The following is a 27,486-nucleotide window of genomic DNA, read 5'->3' on the forward strand; positions in this document are numbered from 1 at the left end:
TAATTATTCATGAGATGCTGGTGTTGAACTGCCTTCTGAACTGCTGCAATTCATGCATTGTAGGGGGCATCCATAGTGCTGTTGGGGAAAGAGTTCCATTAGCTTCACTCATCAATGGAGAAAGAATGGCAGTAGACCTCCACAACAGGATGGTATGAGACTTGAAAGTGCTGTTTGGGGAGCTTTGGCAAGTAGATGCAGTGCATCCTATGAATAGCGTACATTGCTCTAACTGTTGGAATTCAGTGGAAGATGTGAACGTGCTAGCTGCACTTTCTCACTCGTGGGAGCAGAGGGTCAGTAACCCCTGGACATGCCTACCCCTGCATTTAGGATGCAAAATGGACTGATTGTTCTGGACGGTGCAGAGCTTCAAATATTGTTGGAGCCACCACACTCATGCAGGCAATTGCAGTCTGCCATCACACACGACTTTTTTTTAACATTCCCTCATGAGACGTGGGCATTGCTGGCTGGCCAGCATTTATTGCCCATCTCTAATTGCCCTCAAGAAGCCTCTTGAACCACTGCAGTCCATGTGCTGTAGGTTTACCCACAATGCCCTTAGGAAGGGAATTCCAGGATTTTGATTCAGTGAGAGTGAAGGAGCAGTGATATATTTCCAAGTCAGTAGGGTGAGTGGCTTGGAGGGGAACAAGCAGGTGGTGTTACCATTTATCTGCTGCCCTTGTTCTGCCAGATGGATGTGGTCACGTGTTTGGAAGGATTTTTGGCAAATTTCTGCAGGGCACCTTGTAGGTAGTGTATACTGCTGCTGCTGAGTGTTGGCGGTAGAGGGAGTGGATGTTTGTAGATGTGCATGTTTGTGCATGTGGTGCTGTGCAAGTGGGCTATTTTGTCATGGATGATGTCAAACTTCTTGAGTGCTGTTGGAGGTCCAGCCATCCAGACAAGTGGGGAGTATTTCATCGCACTCCTGACTGATGCCTTGCAGATGTTGGATAGTCATTAGGAAGACAGGAGGTGGAATTACTCATTACAACTTCCCAACATCTGATCTACTGTTAAGACAAGTATGGAAGTGGCTGATCTCAAAGCCTTGGGGTTAATAGTAGTACCCAGAGTGCTGATGGAGGAATTCAGTGATGCTATTGCCATTGATGATAAAGTATGATAATCAGATTCTTTAGCGTTGGAGATGGTCATTTCCCAGCACTTGCGTGACAGAAACATAACTTGCCATTTATCAACCCACATCTGAATGTTATCCAGGTTTTGCTGTGTGAAGGCGAGGTCTATTTCAATATCTGATGAATTCCAAGTTGTATGCAGCACTCTGTAATATTCAGCAAACTGTCCACTTCTGACCATGCTCAAGAGGGAAGTTCATTAATGAAACAGCTGGAAATGGTTAGGCCAAAGTCACTGCACTGAAAAACTCTTGCAGCAATAATCTAAGAGGGGTCAGGCTTTCAAAAATCACAATCATCTTCTCATTGGTTGCCATCAGGACATGATAGGGCCGTACTGCACAGATCTGATTCATTGTTTGTGGGATTGTTCAACTCTTCTCAATTAATTGAGTGAATCTTCATCACATTCCTTTCAAGACAAGTATATCAACCTTGTGCAAGGAGATTGGTAAAATCACTGTGTACAATTCCAAAGCTCTGTACAATTACAATATCTCTATAATCTTATGGTCCTATCCCCTTTCAATAAAGGCCAATTTATCATTTCCTTTCTGAATGTCTTCTGTAAATTCAAATGCTTTTCATCCACTAGCTGCCCCTTGTCCCACCTGGCTCTGCTATTTACACCTTCCAAAAACTAACAGATTTATCAAACAAGATTTGTTTTACATTTGCCTAGGCTTCTTTTAAAGGTAAAGAAAACCAGTGTGAGAGGAAGAAAAGGAGAAAATAATTTACACATAAAGTACGCTAACTTCCCCAATTGCTTCTAAATTAAGGAATTACACAGTATTCCTCACAAGCCAACTCAAAAGGGTGACTGTCAATGTAAAGTTAGTGGATTTGAACTAAATGCAGGCTCACTGTACAAATGAACTGCAAATTTCTCAGTAGGGGCTATAGTTCACATTAGAAAAAAATGTTTCGAGTAAAATTCTTCTGGACCATTGCAGCCATCCCATGGTGCATGAAAGAGGAAAGTGTTCATTACAACCACAAATCTTTTGAAAGCATGAGCAAAATAACGTCAGTGCATCTGCATTTATTTTACTTAAAGAAGGCTAATATAATGAATTTAAAATAAAAGTGCCAAATCCTTTCTCTTACCAACAGCAATGGAATTCACTGTTGTACTGGAAGCAGAGCTTGCTTTCACTGTGACAAAGGAATTATTTGGTGTTTGCTGTTCTTGTTGAAATGCTCCAACAGGAAGAGGTACAGCTCTACGCTTGATCCCAACCACGTGAAATTGAGATTGCCCATTAGCACCGGCATCTTCAATCTTCTTTATTGTGTGGTTAGGAAAAGTCAATCTATATCATAAAGAGATCAGAAATGTGTTAAATGAATGCATCAAGACATTTTGTAATTTTCTTAAAGTGATTCCCTTTTCCTCATGCTTCTTTCTTTCTGCATTGTATATTGGTTGATCACAGGGTGAACAAGAATACACAGGGATTGACTTAAAAAGAATGATACAACAGAGGAGGCCATGAAATCCATCATGCCTCTCCTGTCTTTTAGTAGAGCAGTCCAACCCAAATCCACTCCTCTGCTTCTCCTTGTGGCCTTATACGTTTTTACCTTCAAAAACTCATCCAATTCGGTAGTATCCAATTTGCCTCCACTGCCTTTTCAGGAGTTGCATTCCAGATCACTAACTCATTGTGAAATGGTTTCCTACTGTTACCTCTTCTTTTTTTGCTAATTACTTAAATCCTGCCTCTCCTACTGCAGGAAAAGCTTTCTGCTCAGCTGCCCTATCAAAACCAAGGGGAACAATTCTATCTTCTTTCATTTCTCTATATGACTAATACCGCTCATTCTGGTATCACTAAATCTAGTAAATCGTTTTGTACCTTTTCCAAGGCCAAGTAAAGTTCTGCTGTCAAGGACTGAACAAAATATTCCAGTTGAGGCCTAACTGGTGCTTTGCAAAGCTTTAGAATAGCATCCTTGCTTTTTTTGTTATATACTTTCCTTACTCATAACCATCAAGAATCCCATATGCTTTTCAGAAACCCTTCTCGGTATGTCCTTTCACTTTAAACGATGTGTGTGCGCGCACACACACACACCTAACCCCCAAGACTCTGTTTCTGCAGCCAATTTAAAATTGAACTGAATGCCTCTCTGCATTCTGTCTCCCAAAGGGAGGAAGTGGAGTATGTGGGCACGATTACAACGTTTAGAAGACATTTGGATAAGTACACGAATAGGAATAGAAAAGGTTGGGAGAGATATGGGCCAGGAGCAGGCAGGTGGGATTAGTTTAGATAGGGATTATGTTTGGTATGGACTGGTTAGACCGAAGAGTCTGTTGCCGTGCTGTATGACTCTATTACTTTGACTCCGTTTGTCTGCCTAGATGTTTCTGAAGATTTTAACTAAATTACTGATTGTTGTATAATCTGCTAGATTTGAAATTATGTCTTGTTTACAAATTCAGGCCATTAATACAGATTAAAAAAAGATAATCGTAATGCTGATGTGAGAAAAAAAAAATCATTCTACAAATTTAGTTATAATTCTTTGAAGTAACAAATAGAATAGATAAAGAGGAACCAGTGGATGTAATATATTTGGATTTTCAGAAGGCCTTTGATAAGGTAGCACACATTAAGCGAATTAATAAGAGCTCATGGCATTGGAGGCTGTATCTTAGCATGGACTGGCTGACTTCTAATAGACAGAGTGAAGGTATGAGGGCATTGTCAGGTTGGCAGCTTGTAACTAGTGGTGTGTTACAGGGATCAGTGCTGGGGCCACAATTATTTACAATATACATAAATGACTTGATAAGGAAAGTGAATGTTCTACAGCCAAGTTTGCACAGGACCCAAAAATGGGTGGGGAGGCAAGTGGTGAGGATGATATAAAGAGTCTGCAGGGGATACAGACAGGTTAAGCAAGTGGACAAAATCTAGGCAAATAGAATATAGTGTGGGAAAATTTGAGGTTATGCCATTTGGTAGGAAGACTAGAGGAGATGAATATTATTTAAATGCAGAAAGACTTCAGAAAGCTGGGGATCAGTGATTTGGGAGTTCTCATCCATGAATTATTAAAGGTATCATCCAATAATAGAAAAGGCAAATGAAACATTGGTTTTTATTTTAAAGGGAATGGAGTATAAAAATAGGGAGGTTTTCCGAAAACTATGCAAGGCACTACTCAGACCACAGATAGAATGCCGTGAACAGGTTTGGGTCCCTTATCAGAGGGAAAGATATACTGGCACTAGAGGTTGTCCAGAGAAACTTCTCTCGGCTGAATCAGAAGGTCGGACTGTCTCATGATGAAAGGTTGAGTAGATTTGGTCTGTATTCATTGCGGTGAGTTAGCAGTGTGTATTATCTACAAGACACACTGTAGAAATTCACCAAAGATCCTTAGGCAGCACTTTCCAAACCTATGACCACTTCCATCGAGAAGGACAAGGGCAGCAGATACATAGGAACATCACCACCTGCAAGTTCCCCTCCAACCCACTCACGATCTTGACTTGGAAATATATCACTGTTCCTTCACTGTTGATGGCTCAAAATCCTGGAATTCCCACACTAATTGCATTGTGAATCTACCTACTGCACATGGACTACAGTAGACAATACAGCAGTTCACCACAACCTTCACAAAGACAACTGGGAGCAGGCAATAAACACTGACCAGTGACACCCATGTCCCATTAGTGAATGAAACAAAACAAAAGCAGCAAACTATTGAAAAATACAAGATTCTTTGGGCACACAACAGGGGAGATGCAGAAAGGTTGGCTCTCTTTGTGAAATAGTCTAGGTCAAGGGGGCATCATCCCAGAATAAAGGATCTCCCACTTAAGACAGAGTGGAAGAGGAATTTCTTCTCTCAGATGATAAACAAATCTGTAGATTTCTTCATCACAATGGGCTGTCGAGGCTGAGTCGTTAAGTATATTCAAGGCTGATATAGATGGATTTTTAATGAGTAAGGGAATTAATGACGATGGAGAAAAGGAGCATTGAGGATCATCAGATCAGTCATGATCTCTTGGAATGGCAGAGCAGACACTGAGCCGATTGGCCTACGTCTACTCCCGTGTCTTATGTGTTTATCGCTTCGGGCCGAAAATTAACTGGGCACAAATGCCACGCAGTCATTATCCATGATCCTTCTAATTTCTTCAGCCACTGTGGAGACCTCGGCAGTCCACTGTGTAGTAGAAACTGGAAACGAATGCGTCAGCATGCAAATAAGCACATGCAGACCCTCTGAGTGGCTGTGCAGCCATGCAGCTTAAAAGGATCACTGGTCACTATTCCTTTATTCTTAAAGGATTTAAATCTGTTAACAAGTTTATCAATGTGGTACTTAGATGAAAGTTGCCTTTTCAAAGTTCATACATACCACACTGGCTGAAATACCTTCTTCAACATCCAAAGGCCATAAACCCATTAAAAAAAAAGTAAGAACATGAGTAGGCCTTTTGGTCCTTCCAGCCTCTTCTGCCATTTAACAGGATCATGGCTGTTCTGGCATTCTTCATATTCACAATCCTGCATTTTTCCCATAACCCTCAATTTCTCTATTTATCAAGAAGCTATGCCAGTGTTAAATATAGTCAAGGAGTCTGCCCCCAAGTTCCAAAAGCTTGCAACCATCAGAGAAGAAATTCATCCTCCTTTGTCTTACCTAGCACTTATCACTTTTCTAAACTCCAATGAATAGAGTCTCAAACTATTTGGTCTTTGCTCCCAAGACAATCCCGGCATACCAGTGATCATCGTAGTGAACCTTCTCTGAACTGCTTTCAGTTAAATAATATCTTCTCTTAAATCAGGAGACCAAAACTGCTCACAGTACTCCAAATGTTCTCATCAGCACTTTGTGCAGTTGCAGTGAGATTTCCCTACTTTTACACTCCACCACCCTCGAAATAAGTGCCAACATTCCATTAGCATTCCAGGCTACCTGCTGCGCCTGTGTGCTAGCTATGTTGCATGTACAAGTATCCCCAAGTCCCATTGTGTTGCAGTTTTCTCCATTTAAATAATACTGTTCTTGTGTTAGTCCTTCCAAAATGAACAATCCCATATGTTCCATTAGCTAACTTTTTGCCCACTTACTCAACCTATCAAGAAGAGTATAAGGGCAGTAGGAGCAGTATACTTAAGAGGGAAATCAGGAGGACAGAAAGGAGAGAACACTAGGTAGCTTTGGCAAATAGAATTAAGGAGAATCCAAAGTGATTCTATAAATACACTTAAGGCAAAAGAATAACTAGGGAGAGAGTAGGACCCCTTAAAGATCAATGTGGCCATATATTTGCAGGACCCACAGGAGATGAGTAAGATACTAATCAAATATTTCGCGTCAGTATTTACCATGAGGGTGGGCACGGAAGTTACAGAACTTGGGGAAATAGTGATGTCTTGAAAAACGTTCTTGGAATCATAGAATCCCTACAGTATGGAAGCAGGCCATTTGACACACTGGGTCCACACTGACCCTCCGAAGAGTATCCCACCCAGACCCACACCCCTAAACTGTCCCGGTAAACTTGCAACCTCCATGGCTAATGCACCCAGCTTGCACATCCCTGGACATGCTATGGGCAATTTAGCATAGCCAATCGACCTAATCTGCACATCTATGGACTGTAGGAGGGAACCGGAGCACCCAGAGGAAACCAATGCAGGCTTGAGGTGAATGTCCAAACTCCACACAGACAGCTGCCCAAGGCTGGAATCAAACCCGGGTCCCTGGCATGAGGCAGCAGTGCTAGCTACTGAGCTGCCATGCAGCCCTCCACTTTGCCACTGTGGAGGTGTTAAAATGCATAAAGGTAGATAAATCACCAGGACCTGATCAGGTGTTTCCCAGAACTTTGTGGGAAGCTAGGGAAGAGATTGCTGGGCTCTTTGCTGAGATATTTATCTCATCGATAGTCACAGGGGAGATGCTGGACTACTAGCAGTTAGTTAATGTGGTCCCATTATTTAAGAAAGGCTGTAAGGAAAAGCCAGGGAACTATAGAGCCTTACATCAATGGTGGCTAATTTGTTGGAGGGAATTCTAAGGAACATGCATTTGGAAAGGCAAGGACTGATTAGGGAAAGTCAGCGTGGCTTTGTGTGTAGGAAATTGTGTACCATTAACTTAATTGAATTTTTTGAGGAGGTGACAAACATGATTGATGTAGGCAGAGCAATGGATGTCGTCTATATGGCTTTCAGTAAGGTGTTCAACAAGGTTCCGTATGGTAGACTGGTTAGTAAGGTTAGATCACATGGGATCTAGGGGGCGCTGGCCAATTGGATACAAAATTGGCTTGAAGGTAGAAGACAGAGGGTAGTGCTGGAGAGTTGTTATTCAGACTGTGACCTGTGGTGTGCCTCAAGGATCAGTGCTGGGTCCACTGCTTTTCGTTGTTTACAAAATGACTGTGTGAATATAGGAGGTCTGGTTAGTAAGTTTGCAGATGGCACCAAAATAGGTGATGTAGCGGACAGTGAAGATTATGAGTATAATGGGACCTTGATCAGTTGCGGTCCCAACAATATCACTGTGGAACCCTGTTACAGGTTGCTAACCTGAAAAACAGCCCCTTGTCTCTATTCGCCAATTAGCCAATTCTGTCTATGTCAACGTACTACCTCCAACATCATGGACTCTTATGACTTAAACTTTTTTGAGATACTTGTTGAACACCTTCTGAAGTCCAAATATAACTCATCTATTGCTCACGTTTATCCACGCTGGTTGCGACTTGGTCAAAAAACTCTAATAGATTAATCAGACAGAATTCGCTTCCATAAAACCATGCTGACTCTTTGGTTAGATTACGATTTTCCAAATGTGTTGCGATAACTTCCTTAATAATTGATTCCAACATTTTTCAACAATGGATGTTAAGCTAATCAGCCCATCGTTATCCACTTTTGCCTCCCTCCCCTTTTGAATACGAGTGTCAGATTGACAGCTTTAAAATTCTCTGGTACCTCTCCAGAATCCAAGAATTTCTGGAAAATTACAACCAATGCACCCTCTCTCTCTGTCGCTACTTCTTTTGGGATCCTAGAAAGAAGTCATCAGGGCCAAGGGACTTATCTGCCTTTATTTATTATTATTTATCCAGTGATGATGATGGTATTTCATTCCTCCCCTGTCAACTTTAGCAACAACGAAATAGTCATAGAGGTCTACTGTACAGAAAAAAAGGCCCTTCAGCCCATTGAGTCTGTCATTCAAAAAAAGCCTAACTATTCGAATCCCATTTTCAAGCACATGGCCCATAGACTTGGCACTGCAAGCATACATTAAATAGTTCTTCTGAAATGTTATGTGGGTTTTTGCCTCAATCATTATTGTGGACAATGATTTCCAGATTCTGAACACCCTCTAAGTGAAACCGTTTTAACTTGTTTCCTCTCTAAACCTCCACTGCCTTGCCTTAAATCTATGCCCCCAGGTCACTGATCTCTTCATAAAGGGGAAAATTCCTTACTTTCTACCCTGCCCATGCCCCTCATAATTTTATACATCTCAATCATGTACACCCCTTACAGACTCCTCAGCTTTAGGAAACCAACTCTTATCTGTCCAATTTCCCGTCATAACTAGGACTCTCCAGCCCAAACATCTTGGTAAATCTCCTCCGCACCCTCACCAGTGCAGCACAACCTTCCTACAATGTGGATTCCCAAAATGCACACAATACTCTAGCTGTGGCCTAACCAACTTTTTATACAGTTACATCATAATCTCCTTATCCTTAAAGGCTATTGCTCAGCTAATAAAGGCAAATATGTTTCAACTATCTTCTACTGTAAAGATTGATGCAAAATACCTATTCAACTCCTCTGCCATTTCCTTGCTCCCTATAACTATCTCCCTAGATTCGCGTTTGCAGAGGCCTTCATTTACTTTGACCTCTTTCTTCCTTTTTATATATTTAAATAAGCTCAATGTCAGTTTTTATTTTCTTTGCTCGTTTGCCCTTATAATTTTTTCTATTATCTTTTTAGTCCTCCTTTGCTGAATTTTGAATTTATCCCAATGTTCAGGGCTATCAATTACTTTTGTCTCAAAATCAAATTACACAAAATCTTTGTTGAATGTTATTTATTGACTACTTTATCAAATTACAATTCATTTGTAGAAGTTATTATCTCTAAAGTTGCCTTTTATCCAATAGCTGACTGCAGTGATCATTGCTGAATTTTATTCTCTTCCTTTTTAAAAGCAGTGGCATAACATTTACCTTCCTCCAGTCTCATGGTATCAATCCCATATCCAAGGAGGACTGGAAGACTGTGCAAAGATAGCCTCTGGAACATTCATCCTTTAATTCCCTCAGAAACCAGGAATGGTTACCTTCTGGACAAGTAACTTTTCTACTTGAGGGCTGCCACTCTGCATCTGTTATCCTATCCAACCTTATTATCTATTATTCTATCCAACCCTATCCAATTATATTACTGCCTTCTCTTTCACTGCAATATTGCATCTATCTTCAGTTGTAAAGAGGATTCTGCTAGAGTATATTTATTTGACAACTCTATCACTAATTATTTGTTTACAGAAATCATGAGTTCTCCTTTTATGTTAGATGCACATCTTTTCTTTTACTTTTTCTACGATTATTCCTTATTCTGTTCTCTTCATTTTCTATACTCACCTTTCTATTCTCCTGCATTATGAACCTTACAAAGTCATAAATCTTTAGTATCTTAAGTTCTTAAGGTATCACGGCTGCTGAAAGTTTGGGCACCTTTCTTTATCGGAATATGTATGCCAAAATTGCATCTTTTGACTATTCCGGTTACTGTCGCTCAATTAGCAGCCTTCTAATTTTCAATTAAAATCAACCTGTACCAGAATTTTTTTCAACTTATTAATAAGTTAGCCTTCTTTCAGTTAAGTAGTTGCATGCTTGAATGTACTTAGTCACCTTCAATATTAATGAAATCTGATTTTATGATTGCTGCCCCTGAATGCCTTCTCAAACATAATCTACTTCATCTACCTCAAATCCAGGAGAAAACCAGCAGTGGTTCTTTCCAGAAATGTAAACATGCTGATCAATTTTAGCTCCTGCTCATTGCAGGGATGGGCGTTCAGCCCCTACTGAAAATGGCACAGTGATCAAGATTAGGAATGTAACTGTGAAAAGCAGATTGAATCTACATCCTTCAGTAACAAGTTGATACAATATATAGATCACCATGCTTCAAAGATAAATCTAAACTGAGATGCATGCATTGAAATAATCGTCATGACAAGAATTGAAAACTCTGGCTCAAAACATCAAAATTTAATTGCTCCAAACCTATTTTTCTCAAGCCATAGAGATTTAACAATTCCAGTAGATATTTTGGATATGAAGATTTTTCATTAATATCAACTGTTCTTTGAGAAAGTGCACCACAATACATTTCAATTATAATTTTTTTTATCAGCATGAATTTTATAGTGGCAAACAATTAAAGCATTAAACATTCATAACATTATTTTTCTATCCATGACAAAAAGCATGGTGAGTGAGTGTTGGCAGACCTATTTAATTTTTAGACTGTCAAACCTTGGTCAATCTTCACCTACCATCCACACACAAACCCTTTTCAGCATTGATTTCTTGTCTCCAAACAGAAGAGAACTTTAGATCATTTGCTCAAGACAGAGGACAGTTAAAGCTTCTGTGTTTAAACTAATTCAGTTCAAATCAGGCTTCAAGTTGTAATGGCAGAATATTCAACCATGGGCTCTTGTGCTGCAGTGGTAGTGTCCCTACCTCTGACCCAAGAGACCCAGGTTCAAGTCCCACATGCTCCAGACGTGTGAACTAACATCTTTTAACAGATTGATGAGACAAAAAAATCTAAACTTTTCAACCACTGAGGCATGGGGCAAACAAAACTTAGTTTTAATTAATATCCTTTTTAAGAGACCCTTTGATGCAAGTTAAGCTGCACTGAAAATCAGATGAGGGTTTCTTACAAAGCTTCAAAGTAAAATTAAATAGAAGAATGAGACGGATTAAAAATTTAGATGATGAGCCACAATTGATTGTAGAAGGAATATTGTACAGGCATTTTCGTTTAAAAAGTGGCTCAAAGCAGCACCATAGGAATTATTCTGGGGACAGAAGGCAACAAAGAGTGGTTGGAAGCATTATTCTTCCAGTTTAAACCAATCAGGTTTACACAATTGACTAACAAAATTAACAGCTCTCATCAATGGCTTTGATATTTTAAATGACACGAAACAATAAACAATGATAATAGCAGTGATTAATTTGAGCATTGCTAGTTAGCATACAACTCACCGGAGACATTTGGTGAATCCTGTAGATGTTAGAATGCCACTGCTCCCAAGTTTGCTGCACAGTGAAAGGTACTCAGAGTATAGGTCTACTCGGTAGATTGAACTATCTGCACTTTCTTCAAAGTTGGCATTCAACCTAAAACAGGAAAAATTGGATTTTGTTACAACTAAGTACTCCAGCTGATCTAAGCATTATGGAAGAGGCTCATCACAGAGAGCTTAAGGGAGTTTATATCTAGCACGGGATCATAATCCCCTATACTACACTAAATTTAGAGCCAGATGTAGTTCATCAAATAACCATTTGCCACATTTTCCCAAGTGTCTCATTCACATCTGGGGTCATAGGTTCAGTGAAGTAAATCAATTAAAAGGTGGTTTACGACATTTATACAGCAAATGACAAAAAAAAAACACTACAGGATTAAAGTGAAAGTTGTTCCTGAGACAGTGGATGACACTGCAAACAAGTAGTACTGAAAAAACATCATAATAATGGTCACAAAAGCAGAAATTGCTGGAAATGCTCAACAGGTCTGGCAGCATCTGTGAAGAGAAATCAGAGTTAACTTTTTGGATCTGGTGACTCTTCCTCAGAACTATTCACAAAACGTTAAGCCCGACTTCTCTTCACAGACGCTGCCAGACTTTTCCAGCAATTTCTGTTTTGGTTTCTAATTTACAGTTCTTTCTGTTTTTAGATCATAACAACTGTTAGATTTTGTTGAAAATAAAAATTTGCCAATGTTATCGTGTAACATGAAAGCAAAACTACAAGGTTTTGACAAGTTAAATTCTGCTCATGCTTTCCTAACTTTGTGCATTTTCCTTTGATCCCTAAGCTTTTTTTTTTGCAGTGATTGGGTAAACAGTATTTAAGATGAACTTTTAAGATTTAAAAAAAAAATTAAATTTGGAATGTGAAAGGGAATTACAAAAAATGACTGGTAAAGGAGCAAAAACTTCTTTTAGCACAGAAAGAGGAGAGGCGCTGCTCAGGGATAACTGAAGTCTATTTAGAGGACAAAGAAGTGATACAGACTTTAAATGATTTTTTAAAAAACTGAAGGGAGTACCAGAGGAGGATAATGAATAATCAACAAACAGCTGATGCACAGAAAATGAACAGAACTCAAAGGAGATGGCGTTTTTTCTAACCAGTTAAACAGTTCAAATCAGCCACAATTCTTCAATTCTCCTTTAATAACTAAGGGATTGGTAAGTACTCAATAAAACAGATAGGGTCAAGACATGAAAAGTCAAAGTTGGTCAGTTAGTTATTGCTAAAATCTAGGAATCTGCAATCCAAGGTAACCTTAACAACTATAATTTGCCCAATGCAAACGGTGTTTGTCATTTATTCAAATAAATTAGATTATCAAAGGAATTTGGTGGATGCAGCAAGTTTAGATTTTCACATAGCATTCAATATAAGGTTTCAAACTTCAACATGTGCTTTGTTAAAAATACAGCAGAACATAAAGGGTAAATGAACATTCTTCAATTTCAGAAAGTTTCACCTGGGCTATACTATTGTTTCCAGCATTGACATTTGTTACACAGAAAACACACAGTTTACATATATAAATTACTTGGAATATGTGGCACAAACACAAGTTATTCAACCCAACCAGTCCATTTACATTCTACTTAATTATCTCCCATTTTTCCTCATTTAAATTTATCATAATCCTCTAGCCAATACTCTTCCATGGTGGTGGTAAAGGAAGGTGAGTTTTAGTGCTGACTTTTTGACTCTTGTAAACTTTAACTCAGACAGACAATCTACATCTGGACATTAGGAGTAACATTATAAAGTTTGCAGATAATACAAGTGTCAGGAAAGCTGTGATGGGATGAGTGGTATATTTAAAGATGAACAAAATAGTAAAATTGGCAGAAGCATTATATCTGAATTTCAATGCAGAGAATCTGGAATGGAAGGCTACAATCAGAAATAGCAACTATGATACTAGCATGTCATAAAAATCCACTTGGTTCTTCACTGCCCTTTAGGAAAGAGATCAGCACACTTATCTGGTCTGGCCAATGTGACTCTGGACATACACCAATGCAGCTGAATCTCAACTACCCTCTGAAACAGATGAGGAATTCACTTAGTTCTATCAAACTACTACGAGGAACAATAATAAAACAGAGGGGATCACTCAACATTGACCCAGGTAACACGCATGGTGAAGCCACACTCTAATTGGAAAAGACATCCCTAATTACCTTTGAAATCTATGCCACTTACTGGAAGAATGACCCACAGATGACTCAAACAGGAATCTGATATTATTATACTCTCAGCATCATACCTGTCCGCCAATGTTACAGACATCTTCAGCATTATTCCATATTATGTTTTGTCCCATCAGCAAGATAGACCTACTAAAGGTTAGGGCACAATGATTGTTGAAGTTTTCAAAACGAAATCTGGACCGGTGAAGTATTCTGGCAGTAAGCCAAATACGGGCAATAAAATAACCTGTTTACTACCTAATGTCCTCCTTCAGCTGATAAATCAACATTCTCTCTACTGGTTGGAATCATACCTAGAACACAGGGCAGATGGTTGCGATTGCTGGAAGTCAGCCTCTCAGCTCCAGGACATCTCTGCAGGAGTTCCTCAGAGTAGTGCTCGAGATTCAACCAATATAGCTGCTTTAAACACCGTCCCACCATCATAAGTGGGGATTTTTGCTGACGACTGCACAATGGACTCAGATACTGAAGCGGTCGACATCCAAATGACGCAAGACATCCAGTTTTGGGTCAAAAAGTGGCAAGTAACATTCATGCCACAGACAGACAGTGACTGTCTCCAATAAGAGACAATCCTCTTGATATTCAATGGTGTTACCTTCACCAAATCCTCCACTATCAACATTCTGGGAGGGGTTACCATTCACTAGAAACTGAATTGCTCTCACTACATAGGCACAGTGGCTACAACAGCAAGTCGGAGGCTCTGAATGCTGCAGCAAATAACTGACCTTCTGACTCCCTAAAGCCTGTTCACCACTACAAAGGCACAAGTTAGGAGTGTCATGAAATACTGCCCATTTGACTGCAAAGTGCAATTCCAACTACACTCAAGAAACATTATTCAGGACAAAGCAGCCATTTGATTATTTGTGGATGTGGTGCCAATTGTTCCCTCCTCCATTGGTGCTCAGTAGTAGCAGTGCATACTATTTATGCAATATAAGGCAGAACTTCACCAAAGATTCTCAGACATCACTTTGCAAGCCCATGGTAAATACCATCTAGAAGCATAAGGGCAGCAAACACAGAGGAAGACCACCACGTGCAAGTTCTCCTCCAAACCACTTACCAGACAGAGTTGTAAATATATTGCCATTCCTTCAGCGTCATTGTGACAACATTCTGGAATTTCATCCCTAATGGTATTGCGGATCTAACTACAGCATACAGACTGCAGTTGTTCAAGTGTGTAGCTCACCACCACCTTCTCATGGGCAGCGAGGTAAAGGCAACAAATAATGGTCCAGCCATCAATACCCATGTCCCATGAGTGAATAAGTTTTAAAAATTCAAGACAAACAGCAGACACACCATGCTTATAGATGGTGCTCCCACAGCCAATGGATCAGGTCAACGTTGTGCAGAGTTAAGGACCATTTGAATTTGTAAAGCACCTTCTATGTATAAAATATTCCATGTTGTTTCACAGGAAATTATAAAACAAGTACTGACAAACTCAAAAAGGAGATGAAGATCAGGCAGATGACCAAAAGCTTGGTCAAACAGGTATGTTTTAAAGGAATGAAAAGTGGCAGAGGGGTTTTGGGAAAGATTTCCAGAGCTAAGTGCCTTGACAGCTGAAAACATGACTACCAAAAGGAAGAATAATTAAAATTGGGAAGACCCAAAACACCAGAATTAGAAGGCAACATCGTAGGCCAGGAACTAGAGGAGCAGGAAAGTTGACGTTTCGGGTCCTGACCCAAAATGGCAACTTTCCTGATCCTCTAATGCTGCCTGGCCTGCTGCGCTCTTCCAGCTCCACACTGTGTTGTCTGACTCCAGCATCTGCAGTTTGTGCTATCTCTGAAAAATTAGAAGACAGATGTTTCAGAAACTTCTAGGATTTAAGGAGATTACAGAGATGGGGAAGGCTGTAGAAACAAAGATGAGAATTTAAAAAAAAAGGCATCACTTAACCAGTAACCAATAAAGGCCCATAAGCAAACAAGCAATAGGTGAAACCGTCACATGCCAGGGCAAGAGAATTTTGGATCACTTCAATGTCATAAAGAGAAAAACTTGAGAAGCTGACCAAGAGAGTCGATTATAACAGTCACATACAGAGGCAACAAACATGGATTTTAGCAGCAATGACAGAATCTGGTTAAGTTGCAGAGGTGGAAATGGAGTCTCAGTCACACAGCACGGAAATGGACCCTTCCGTTCAACTCGTCTATGCTGAACAGGTTTCCCAAACTAAACTAGTTTCTTTTGTCTGGTTTGACCCATATTCCTCTAAACCTTTCCTAATCACGTACCTGTCCAAATGCTTTTTGAACATTATAACCGTACCCACATTTACCACCTCCCTTGGCATTTCATTCCATATACATACCACCCTCTGTGAACAAGGTGCCCCTGAAACCCTTTTCTCCTTAAACCTGTGCCCTCTAGTTTTAAGCTCCTGTACCCTAGGGAGAAGGCCTTTACTATTCACCTTATCTATGGCCTTCATGATTTAATAAACCTCTAAGGCCATTCCTCAACCTCTCATGCTCCAGGGGTAAAAAATTCCCAGCCTCTCCATATAACTCAAATTCTCTAATCCCAGTAACATTCTTGTAAATCTTTTCTGCACCCTCTCCGATTTAATAACATCCTTCCTATAGCAGGACAACCAGAACTGTATACAGTACTCAAGTGGCCTCACCAATGTCCTATAAAGTCACAACACGAGGTCCCAACTCCCGTACTCCATGCTCTGACTAATGAAGGCAAGTGTGCCAAATGCCTTCTTCACCACCCTATCTACTTGCGATGCCACTTCCAAGGAACTTATACCTGAACCCCTATATATCTGTTCAACCACAATCCCAGGGCCCTGTATAAATCCTGCCCTGGTTTGTCTTACCAAAATGCACACTAATGAAGACAGAAGAAAAGTATGCCCAAGTGAAAAAGGAAGGATTGGCCTTTATGTTCACTGTTAAGAAGTTCACCCAATTTTTTTATGGCAGGCACTTTTGCTATTGACAAACCATAGGCCGCTAACCTCCTTTTTAGCCCATATACGTGAATCCTGAAAACAGTGGCAGCACGCCTGCAGAGATGTACACTAGCTCTGACAGCCTACTCATACCAAATCAATAACGACAGTCATAGAAGCATGGCAAGCAGATGCTTTGTTAACCACTACCAGGAAACAAGGGTGTTTCCGACTGAAACGTCAATAGGCGGTCCCAGTGATGGCACTGGTGTGTGCCTGGAAACTCAGTCATAAAGTTGTACAGCACAGAAACAGACCTTTTGGTTCAACTTGTCCATGCTGACCACATATTCTAAACTGATCTCGTCTCATTTGCCAGCATTTGGCCCATATCCCTCTAAACCCTTCCTATTCATGTACCCATCCAGATGTCTTTTAAAATGTTTTAATCGTACCCGCTCCACCACTTCCTCTGGCAGTTCATTCCATACACACACCATCTTCTGTGTGAAAATGCTACTCCTCAGGTCCCTTTTAAATCCCTTCCCCTCTCACCTTAAAGCCATGCCCTTTAGTTTTGGATTCCCTACCCTGGGAAATCTCAAGTTAAATGCAAAATGAATACTACACTGAAGTGCAGGGACAATTTAAAGAAAAAGTTGGAGTCCCATGTAGACAGGACAGTGAAGGAGGCACTTGGTATGTTCGCCTTTATTGGGCAGTGCATTGAGTATAGGAGTTGGGAGGTCATGTTGTGGCTGTACAGGACATTGGTTAGACCACTTTCGGAGTACTGCATTCAATTCTGACCTCACTGTTAGAGAACGGATGTTGTGAAATTTCAAAGGGTTCAGAAAAGATTTACAAGGATGTTGCCAGCATTGGCAAGTTTGAGCTATGGGGGGAGGCTGAACTGGCTGCAGCTATTTTTCCTGGAGTATCAAAGGCTGATGGGCGACCATATAGAGATTTATAAAATCATGACAGGCATGGATAGAGTGAATAGCCAACATCTTTTTCCCGGGGTGGTGGAGTCCAGAATTAGACGGCATAGGTTTAAGGTGAGAAGGGAAAGATTTAAAAGGGACCTAAGGGGCAACTTTTTCCACATAGATGGTGGTGCGTGTATGGATCTACCAGAGGAAATGGTGGAGGCTGGTACAATTACAACATTTAAAAGACACCTGGATGAATATATGAATAGGAAGGGTTTGAGAGAGATATGGGCTAAATGCTGATAAATAGGACGAGATTAATTTAGGATATCTGGTCGGCATGGATGAGTTGTAGCAAAGGGTCTGTTCCCATGCTGTACAACTCTATAACTTGAATCCACAACTTTCTGACGCAACCAGAGTTGAAATAAAATCTATCGCTTAATCATTCCACACTAATGAACCCATAATTTAATGCTGTGGCCTCTTTCTGCACTGTAGAAATTCTAATGATGCATGTATGAAGAACTAGACTCCACATGCAAGAATACCAATACATAAAAATTTGAGGTATCCATTGAATCTAAAGCGATTTCTATTTACATATCATTTTATCTCATCTCAAAAGTGTTTCTCTTTCAATTAAGTCCTTTCATTCTTTGACATAAATCACAAATGCTTTCAATTGGAATTTCATGTGAAAAACATGAAGATTACACTGATAAAATTACATTTCTCAGATGGAAAAAATACACAAAATGTTTTTTGAAAAAAAAAACATCCGAGTTGACTCACAAAGATCACTTACCACTGGCATGTAAATGTCTCACTATCTGCTTCCAACAGGCTGGCAGAAGGGACTCCAAGAGGCCTCGATGCTACAGAAATCAAATGAGGAAAGAAAATATAACGGCCGTCAGGCAAACTTACTTCAATTGAAAAGTACTTATGATTAGTCGGGTGAGGTTGGACTGATTAATTTTCCATTAATCTGAATATATTCTTTATAATTCTTCATGCTTTAGGCAGGAAGCAAGAACACATTACAACACTCTGCACTAGGTTAAAAATAAGACATATTCTCACACATTATTATGCTCGTGTAGCAACTAAATCAGAAAATTATCAATTAAAAAACACATTGCATTAACTTGGGTACGTTATTGTTCATTTCCCTAAACTTACTAAAACAAAAAGACTGGATGTTCTGAGGAGAGACAATCTCACACAGACTGCCACTCTAGTCCCTTTTTTTTTGAAATGACAGCTGCATTTCTAAAGAGATTCCACCTGGTCATACGTCCATTCTGACAGTTCTTTCAAAGTAGAGAACTGTCGGGGAAAGCAAACCCCACTCTCTTTTCACTGTAATCAGCTGTCATACTGTGAAATTTAAAGGTCCTGGCAGCCATTTTGAAAGCAGCTATCAAACCATAAGTACATAAGGTAAATTGTGATGTTAGCATGCTGGGATGTAGGGTGCCAGATAGCGAGGGGATAAGAATACCAGATGGTAGCATGCCAAGGGGGTGGATGGCAGATGAATAAGGGGTATGGTGCCAGGAGTGTAGGATGCCAAGTAGGAAGGGTGCTGGAGTCAAAGGGACCAGGTAAGTGATGCAGTGTTTAAGTTAGGTCAGGACGTGCAGGAGAGAGAAGAGTTCGATTGAGGGCAGGGAGAGTTGGTGTCAAGTCTGGAGGACTCAGTCTGGTGGGGCAGGAGGAGTCAGCTGAGGAAGGCAAGAATCCAGCCATGTGGCAGTTGTAGTGCGGGGATGGGTGGAGTCTGACAGATTAGAAGGTGGTGATAGTGGTGGTGGGGTCAGGTCGGGTTCAGAGTAGGGAAGGAGGGGTGGGGGAGTCAGGTCAAGGTCGGGACTGTGTGTGAAGGAAATATGGGGCCTGTTGAATAGTCTAACTCCTGACAAACTACGTATTTAATAGCTTAACTTTTTGTCAGCAACTATTTACTTAATTGCATTGGCACCCTTTGAATTTTCTGATTTAAATGGAGACTCAAGGTTTCAGATGGTAAGGAAATGTCCACTAGAATCTTCAATTTCCAAGGCAATTCCTTCTGAATCTCTTACACTATGAATTCCACAGGATCCCCATTTGCAACTTTCAGGTACTCTGGACTAACAGCCGTCTGGCAATCAGAAAATCCTGGCTAAAGTCAGATTTCAAGAATGGGTAGTACCATAATTATTTCTTCACCAGGACAACTTCAATGAAAATGCTCATTGTAACAAGGAAGATGATAATTATTTGGTAACAATATGGTAGGAGTGTATAAAGTTATATCAGCAAGGAAGTATTTAACTATCCTAGCTCATTCCTCAAAGAGGAATTAACCAGATTGAATAAAGTTTTCTGATGGAGTGGTAAATATGTGGTTGAAGTGACTTGTCCCTTTAAGGCTGCAAAATTTGCTCGGATCCCAGTAGAAAACCAATTATCAATTTCTTCAATTACTGTTCAATCACTTGTTCAATACAATTGCTGCAACAATAATGATCTCAAATACAATCGGAGGCTCACTGTTGTTACTAATGGAAATCTGTTGCCCCATTCTAATAAACTACATGCTCATTGCTACATTCTCTATTTATTTATTTGTAATTTGTTCAATACATTCATAAAACTGCATCTAATCAGCAGGTACATTTGGAATGCCTATTATATACTCGTAATTTAGCAGTCACCATGACCTGCCACCCCCAGTTGCTGGTGGAACCCAAACCAGGCATCAGTGAGCAGATTATTTTTGATGAAGAGCCATTTAACAGAACTGTCAATGGCACCTTTCACCACACTGATGATGGATAAAACGTGTCCTGCTTTTTGTGGACAGAAGATGTCCAAAAAAAATTGTTCAGATTGGATACATGTCAGTGTTGTAATTGCATGAGAACAGCTTGGCTAGGGGTGGAGATAATATTGGAGCACAATTCTTCAGTACTATTGCTGGAAAGTTGTCAGGGCCCATATCCCTTGCACCATCTTACACCACAGTAATGTATGCCACACAGCATCGTCTCTTGTTCTTTGATGACAACTGGGATGCAATTTAGTGACCAAGCGCGAGAGGTCTACAGCACAGAAAAAAAAAAAGCCCTTTGGCCCATCAAATCCATATTTACGATCAAAAACAAGTACCTTACTATTCTAATCCCATTTTCTAGCACTTGGTTTATAGTCTTGGATGTCTTGACATAGCAATGCATATCTAAATACTTCTTAAATGTTATGAGAGTTCCTGCCTTTACCCAGCCTTTCAGGCAATGAGTTCCAGATTCCTACCATCCTCTGGAAGTAAAAATTTCCTCTAAAACATCCCCTCTAAATCTCCTGTATCTTACCTTAAATCTATGTCTCCACCAAAGGGGGAAAGTCTCTTCCTGTCTATCCTACCTATGCCCCTCAATTTTACACATCTCAATCACGTCCTCTCTCAATCTTCTCTGCTCCAAGGAAAACAATCCCAGTTTATCCAATCTTTCTTCATAATTAAAACTCTCCAACCAGACAATATCCTGTTAAATCTTTTCCACACTCTTGCCAGTTCAATCACAACCCTCCTATAATGAGGATTGCAGATCTGCACATAATTCTTTAGCTGTGGTCTAACTAACATTTTATACAGTTCCAGCATAATCTCCCTGCTCTTAAACACTATGCCTTGGCTAATAAAGGCAGGCACACAGTATCTCTTAAAAACTTTATCCACCTGCCCCACTACCTGAAGGGACTGCTGACATGCACAATGGTATTAGACCCCATGAGTTCTTACCTTCGCTTTTGGTCTTTCATGTGTTACCTCAAAAGCCCTGCTGAAGCCCAAGTAGACTACATCAAATGTATTGCCCTCACCTTAACACTTGGTCACCTCTGAAAAATTCAAATCAGGTTGGTCAGACATGACTACCCCTTCAAAAAAATAAGTCCGACGGTTCTCTATTAATCCCTGCTTCTCAAAGTACAGATTAATTCTGTCCCTCAGAATTGCTTTCAATAGGTTGCCAACCAATTAGATTAGACTGACTAGCCTGTGGTGTCTTGATTTATCCCTTCTTTTCTTCTTGAATAATGGTACAACACCGGATGCCCTCCATGCTTCTGGCACCTCTCTTGTGGCCAAGGAGAAATTGAAAATTATTGCCAACACCCCTCCTATTTCCTTCTTTGCCTCAACCATCAGCCTATGACACAACTTATCCAGTCCTGGAGGTTTATCTATGTTTAAACCTGCCAGACCACTCAAATGTCCTCTGTCTATGCTAATTTTAAAAATATCTCAGTCTTTCTCCACAATTTCCATGCCCTCTCATTAGTAAACATCGACACAAATTATTCGTTTAGAGCCCTACCTATGTCTTCAGGCTCCACTTACAAATTACATGGTCATTTTGAGCCCTACTCCTTCCCTAATTATCTTTTTACCCTTAATGTACCTGCAAAATAATTAGGCTTTTCCTTTAAGTCACCTGCCATTATCCTTCCACACCCTCTTTTTTGCTCTCCTGATCTTTTTAAGTTCCCTCTTGCACCTTCTATGCTCCTCTAGGGTTTCTGCTGTTTTCAGCCCTCAGTATCTACCATATGTCTCCTTATTTCTCTTTATCCTAACCTGTATATCCCTTGACATCCGAAGTTCACTGGATTTGGTGGACCCACCTTTTCTATGTATTGGAACACGCTGGTCCTGTATTGTCCCCATTTCTTTCTTGAATGAATCTGTTGCTGTGACACAGCTGTACCTACAAGTTTCTGCTCCCAGTCCACCCTGACCAAATCATATCTGATCTTATTAAACTCCCCTAGTTTAGAACTTAAGATTTCAGGCCTATACTGTCCTTGGCATACAATCTTGAATTTAGCAGAGTTATGATCACTGTCTGCAAAATGCCTCCCAATAATACTTCAATCACTTGTCTAAAACTTCATTCCCTAAATTTAAGTCCAGGACTGCCCGTCTCTTGTAGGGCCATACTGGTTTAAATAGTTCTTCTGGATGCATGTTAAGAATTCTGCTCCCTCTCAATTTTTCACACTGTGACTACAGTTAATGTTGGGAAATTTAAATCCCCCAACATCATTACCCTATTACGTTTACACTTCTGATGTGATTGCTTCTTCTACAGCCTCTTACACTCCAGGGAAGTTCGACTCCCAGTAGAAGACCAAAGTTCTCTCAAGTTACCAGACTGCATCCACTGAAAAACAATATGATTTCCTCTGCATAAAAGAAGAATGTATCCATCAGCTGCTTTGTGCATCTGAACGTGACTGACTGAGGTATGTTTCATAGATCATTGGCACTGAATTAATATAATACTGAAATAGACAGAAGTCTGGTATTCCTACAGGATAGGCCTAGTTAAGATTCCACTAACCTACAAAACTCTGAGAACTTTTTTATTAATTAATGAACTTTGATCAGCTGGGAACAGAGGTGAAAACTGTTGTACACCAGGAGGGGGCAAATCAGTAGTAAGGACTACAGGTAACAGAAAATAGCATGTTGTTCTATTGCAATAAATGACCGCTTGGCTAAAAATCCACCTGCTCAGAGGTCTCAGGAGGGGACATGTTCATTGATCAGAGCATGGTAATATGAGCACTACCAGTTGAGATTCTAGTCAGTCTGACATTCATATAGTGCACATGGATAGTTTAGTGGGAATGACTATTGGAAATTAACGGTAGATCTGTTACACGGGTAATCTTTGTAAATCATTATTCAGCAAGTGAAATAGGGTCAAATTAACTGAGAATTTAAAGACTGATCATTTTTTTAGGTAAACATTTTTCGATGAATTATTTACTATTACATTAACATGACTATTCAGAATTTTGTACCTCAGAATTAGGCTGCTTCATTCAAGATTTAGTGGCAAAAATAAATGCAGCCTATAATGTATTTTCCTGGCACTAACTATGAACATAAGATTGAACATCTCTTATTTAGCAACTAACATTATGTGACATGTAATATGTAAAATCACTGTCATAGCATCACCACTGTTCAAGAGTTTATTCAGTCTGCCTTGTATGAATAGAGAGAGATTCCAGTGGTGGTGTGGGATAAGTTTTGATATTCAACATATAGTGTAATAGTTGTGTGTTACAATTCCAGGCTTCAATTGTCATTAGAGAATTCATCAGGTAAAGTTCAATCCACATCACACACAACAGATCTGCTGATAAATGTGGCTAGTGATGACCAAACGTCGGGCATAAAAGCCCAAAAATTCCGTCACACTTGAAAATTTTACTGTCATGAAAATGTTATGGAGAAGATTCACTACATTCAGTCCAACATATTCTGTAATATCAGAGCTTGCAGCCAACGCTTCAGGTTTCAAAATTAATATTTTTGACTCAAGTATAAAATCTTTGAAAAGTTGTGTAATTTTCATCACACATTCACATAAAGAACTTCAGATGCAAGTATTTAAGTAAATACTGTAGTATAACTGTTCTCCCAGCGGTAAAGAACAATTCTAAAAATTGCACACCACGCTTACATCAGATATGCTTACTGACACAAAATCCATACCTGACAGCCTTGCACTTGAAGTCAGACATTTTCTTGAAATCTAATATTATTTCCAAACAAAAAGAGGAAAGTTGCCATCTTGTTTCCTCTGACGCCGTCACTTTTCCTCAACTCGCCTTTTTCCTAAGCCGGAGTAATCAATCCATAGTAAAAGCCACATCTACATCCCTTTACACTCCTAAGTCAATGAATTTCATGGTTGGGGTGGGTATGCCTCTCAACTCTTCCATCACCACTGCCTCTGCACCCATTTCTTGGCCAGTCTTTCCCCCATACAGCAAAATGTCACAATGAAATATCCTCTACACTGCGGAGATCAACACAAAGAATACCACTGTGCAGAATGTCCATGCTCAGTCTGCAAACAATGACCCCAAGCTTCTTATCAAGTTATTTCAAATTTCTGCCCAACTGCCTCCTACATTGTTCCAACGAAATTTAATGCAAGTTCAAGGCAGATGGGAATCAGCAGCTAAAGAAAATCCAATAACCACCTGGTAAGATGAGTCTGAGGAGTCCATTGCACTGAATGAATAAGGAAACAAGACAGATGTTTCAGAAACTGTAATTGAGTAACAAATGAGTATTGGGATTATACAATAAACATCCAACGTTGGGAACAAAACAGCACTTTCAAACTATTGTTTTGTAGTGATCAAAGTAGGAACTAAAGATATTTTGCTGTCCCTAATGCGGGGAGGGCTAGGGTGAAACACAGCTATCCATTTGTTTTTACTTTAATTCATTCACGGGGTGGGGTGGGGGTGGGGGGTTGTGTCACTGGCCAGGCCAGCATTTATTGCCTATACCTAATTGCCCAAAGGGCAGTTAAGAGTGAACCAAATTGCTGTGGATGTACAGTATACCTGGACAGCAGTTCCCTTCCCTCAAAGATTTTTAGAAAATGGGTTTTTCTGACAACTGACAACAGTTTCAGCAAATCACAACAAAAACTTGAGCAACATATCATGTTCAGACTAGGCATTTTACAACCTTCTGGATTTTAATATTAGAGTTCAACACCTTCAGATTGTGAACCAACTCCACTCCTTCCCTATCTTTTAGTTTTACTTCTAACATTCTTTGTCACCATGTCCTCACTCCCCTCTCCCTACCCCAGTGTGACTGCCTGTTCTTTCCAATTTGGCAGTTAGACTCATCATTATTCTGCCACACTCACATTCCAATTACTTAATCTGAACTATCAACATCCTTTCTCCCCCAGCACTGCACACCACCACTACTGCAAAAATGCTGTCCCCTCCATGCTTCACATCAGTTCTAGTGGCAAGACATCTGGACTCCAAAAGCTGGTTTGCTCTCTCTTTCGCCATCGATGCTGACTGACCCGCTGTGACTTCCAGCATTCATTGTTTTCGTTACAGATTCCTGCAACTACAATAATTTGCTCCAACAATAGTTTCATGGTCAGCCTTGACTATTAATTCCAGATGTTTTACTGAATGCAAATTCCACCATCTGCCATGGGGAGATTCAAACCCAGGTCACCTGTATTGTCATGTAGATGGGTGTATGTTAAGATAGCGGGTCAGGTAACCCAGATTTGGGAAGTGGGGAAGCTGTCTGAGAACCAACTGTGGAGCTGAGAGGACGCACAATGACTTATTCCTTGTCCAGGTTTACTCTGCGCCTACTTCATGTTCTATTTATGGTTCCAAAATTATAACCGGTGACGAGCGTGGAATTTGGGCTACAAAACGTGTACGAATGCTGTTGGGAGGAAGGATGTCACCCAGACTCCCAAAACAGCACAGAACTGCGGAGGAATGTCAAGGGAAGTGGTTGCCAGGGGACTCAGGCTGCGGTTGATGTCAAGGAAGAACGGTACGCATCAGGAGCATGCTAGGAGCAGCACTCGTGAAGGGACTCGGACCACAGCCATCGGCTGAAGAGGGGAGTACTCACCCGAGAGCTTATCGAAATCATCGCAGAGAGCAGTCACAAGGTGACTTGGATTGTGGGTGACGGCAGGGAAGAACAGTATGCTAACGAAGTGGGCGATGGAATAACTGGTGCAGACAATGTTCATACAGGAGACTCTGGCTGCGAACAGCTACTAGACTGAAGTGGCAGAAAAACAAAATGGCAGGCCAATTTAGAGCACTGGGACTATTTAAAGAAGAGACAGAATGTTAGACTCTGTACACCACATTTTGATGTGTTTAAAGGTAAAAAAGGTGGTTGAAGACATAATGGTATGGTTTCCTGGAGTCAAGAAATCTGGTGCAACCAGAGAAACCCCTGGAGAAAACATACCAAGAACTATGTGAAGTGTTAGGAACTTATTTTGCACCAAAGCCACTGACTATCATGGGCTGTTTCCATTTTTACAAATGGGTACAGCATGAAGGGGAGTCCAGTGACAATTTGTGGCTGCCTTAAAGAGGTTAGCAGAACATTGCAAATTTGGAGGGTTCCTCCAAGATGCCTGTGGGACCGTTTAGTTTTTGGCCTCTGACACGAAGCCATCGAATGGGAGTGACTGATGAGGCGAGGCCTGGATTTCAAATCAACTTTCGAAATTGCTACTTCGATGGAATTGGCCACGAGGGAAACCACAGACTTGAGTGACAACACCTAGGAGCAGAGCAGCAGAAACTCAGCAGGGTGCAGGACCAACCGTTGAATGCCTCTAAATATGGCATGAGTGGCTACAAGGAGTTAACGTGCTGGACTCGAGAAGCCCTGTGCTGCACGTGTAAGGAAGTGGGCCACATTGCCCGAAATTGCTGGGTATAACTCAAGCAAAAGAAAGGGTGCCTAAAGGAGATAATTCAGAGGACAAGACACAGGTACATGCTGCCAGCCAGGGAGTAGACCGAGAGTCATTTGGGTCTGCAACAGAAGTAAAAGGCCCAAAGTTAGCAGAATTTTGGTTAAACGTTCTATTGTCACAGGGTGAAGCTGATAGTTTCTGGGTTCTTCCCAAATTAGAGGGTAAAGTAGTAAAGATGGAAGTGGATATCGGGGCAGGGGTGTTTGATTACCAAATAAATATATAGGGAAAAGTTAAGGCACAGCCACTGCCTGGCAAGATTATACTACAGAAATACATGGAACAAACATTGCCACTGAAGGGCTACATGCTGGTAAAAATACAGCTGGGGGACCAGTGTGCCCAACTGCCTAAGTATGTACTGAAAGGTGACTACCCTGCGTTGTTTGGACGCTCCAGATTACAGCAATTCAAGTTAAATTGGGGAATGGTTAGTAAACTGGCAGACTCAAAAGATGAGTTTGCAAGAGATTTTGGACAGGTATAAGGATGCCTTCGAGGGAACCCTGTGGAAAATAAAAAGATTAGAATTT

At 40.5% G+C, this 27,486-nt stretch overlaps 1 protein-coding gene across 2 annotated transcripts in view; it reads right to left on the reverse strand.

Annotated features, from left to right (window-relative positions):
• The window catches only part of LOC109921549 (AT-rich interactive domain-containing protein 2-like), a 212,740-nt gene that overhangs the window by 31,672 nt on the left and 153,582 nt on the right, over positions 1-27,486 (reverse strand). For both annotated transcript variants that reach the window (XM_048611861.1, XM_048611862.1), the window contains exons 12-14: positions 18,403-18,472; positions 11,461-11,595; positions 2,262-2,467 (exon numbers count right to left, since the gene is read on the reverse strand). In XM_048611861.1, coding sequence (XP_048467818.1) covers positions 2,262-2,467; positions 11,461-11,595; positions 18,403-18,472 — 411 coding nt within the window. The remainder of the gene's footprint in view (positions 1-2,261; positions 2,468-11,460; positions 11,596-18,402; positions 18,473-27,486) is intronic.

This window comes from Rhincodon typus, chromosome 25, assembly GCF_021869965.1.
Source record: "Rhincodon typus isolate 14 chromosome 25, sRhiTyp1.1, whole genome shotgun sequence".
Lineage (NCBI taxonomy): Eukaryota > Metazoa > Chordata > Chondrichthyes > Orectolobiformes > Rhincodontidae > Rhincodon > Rhincodon typus.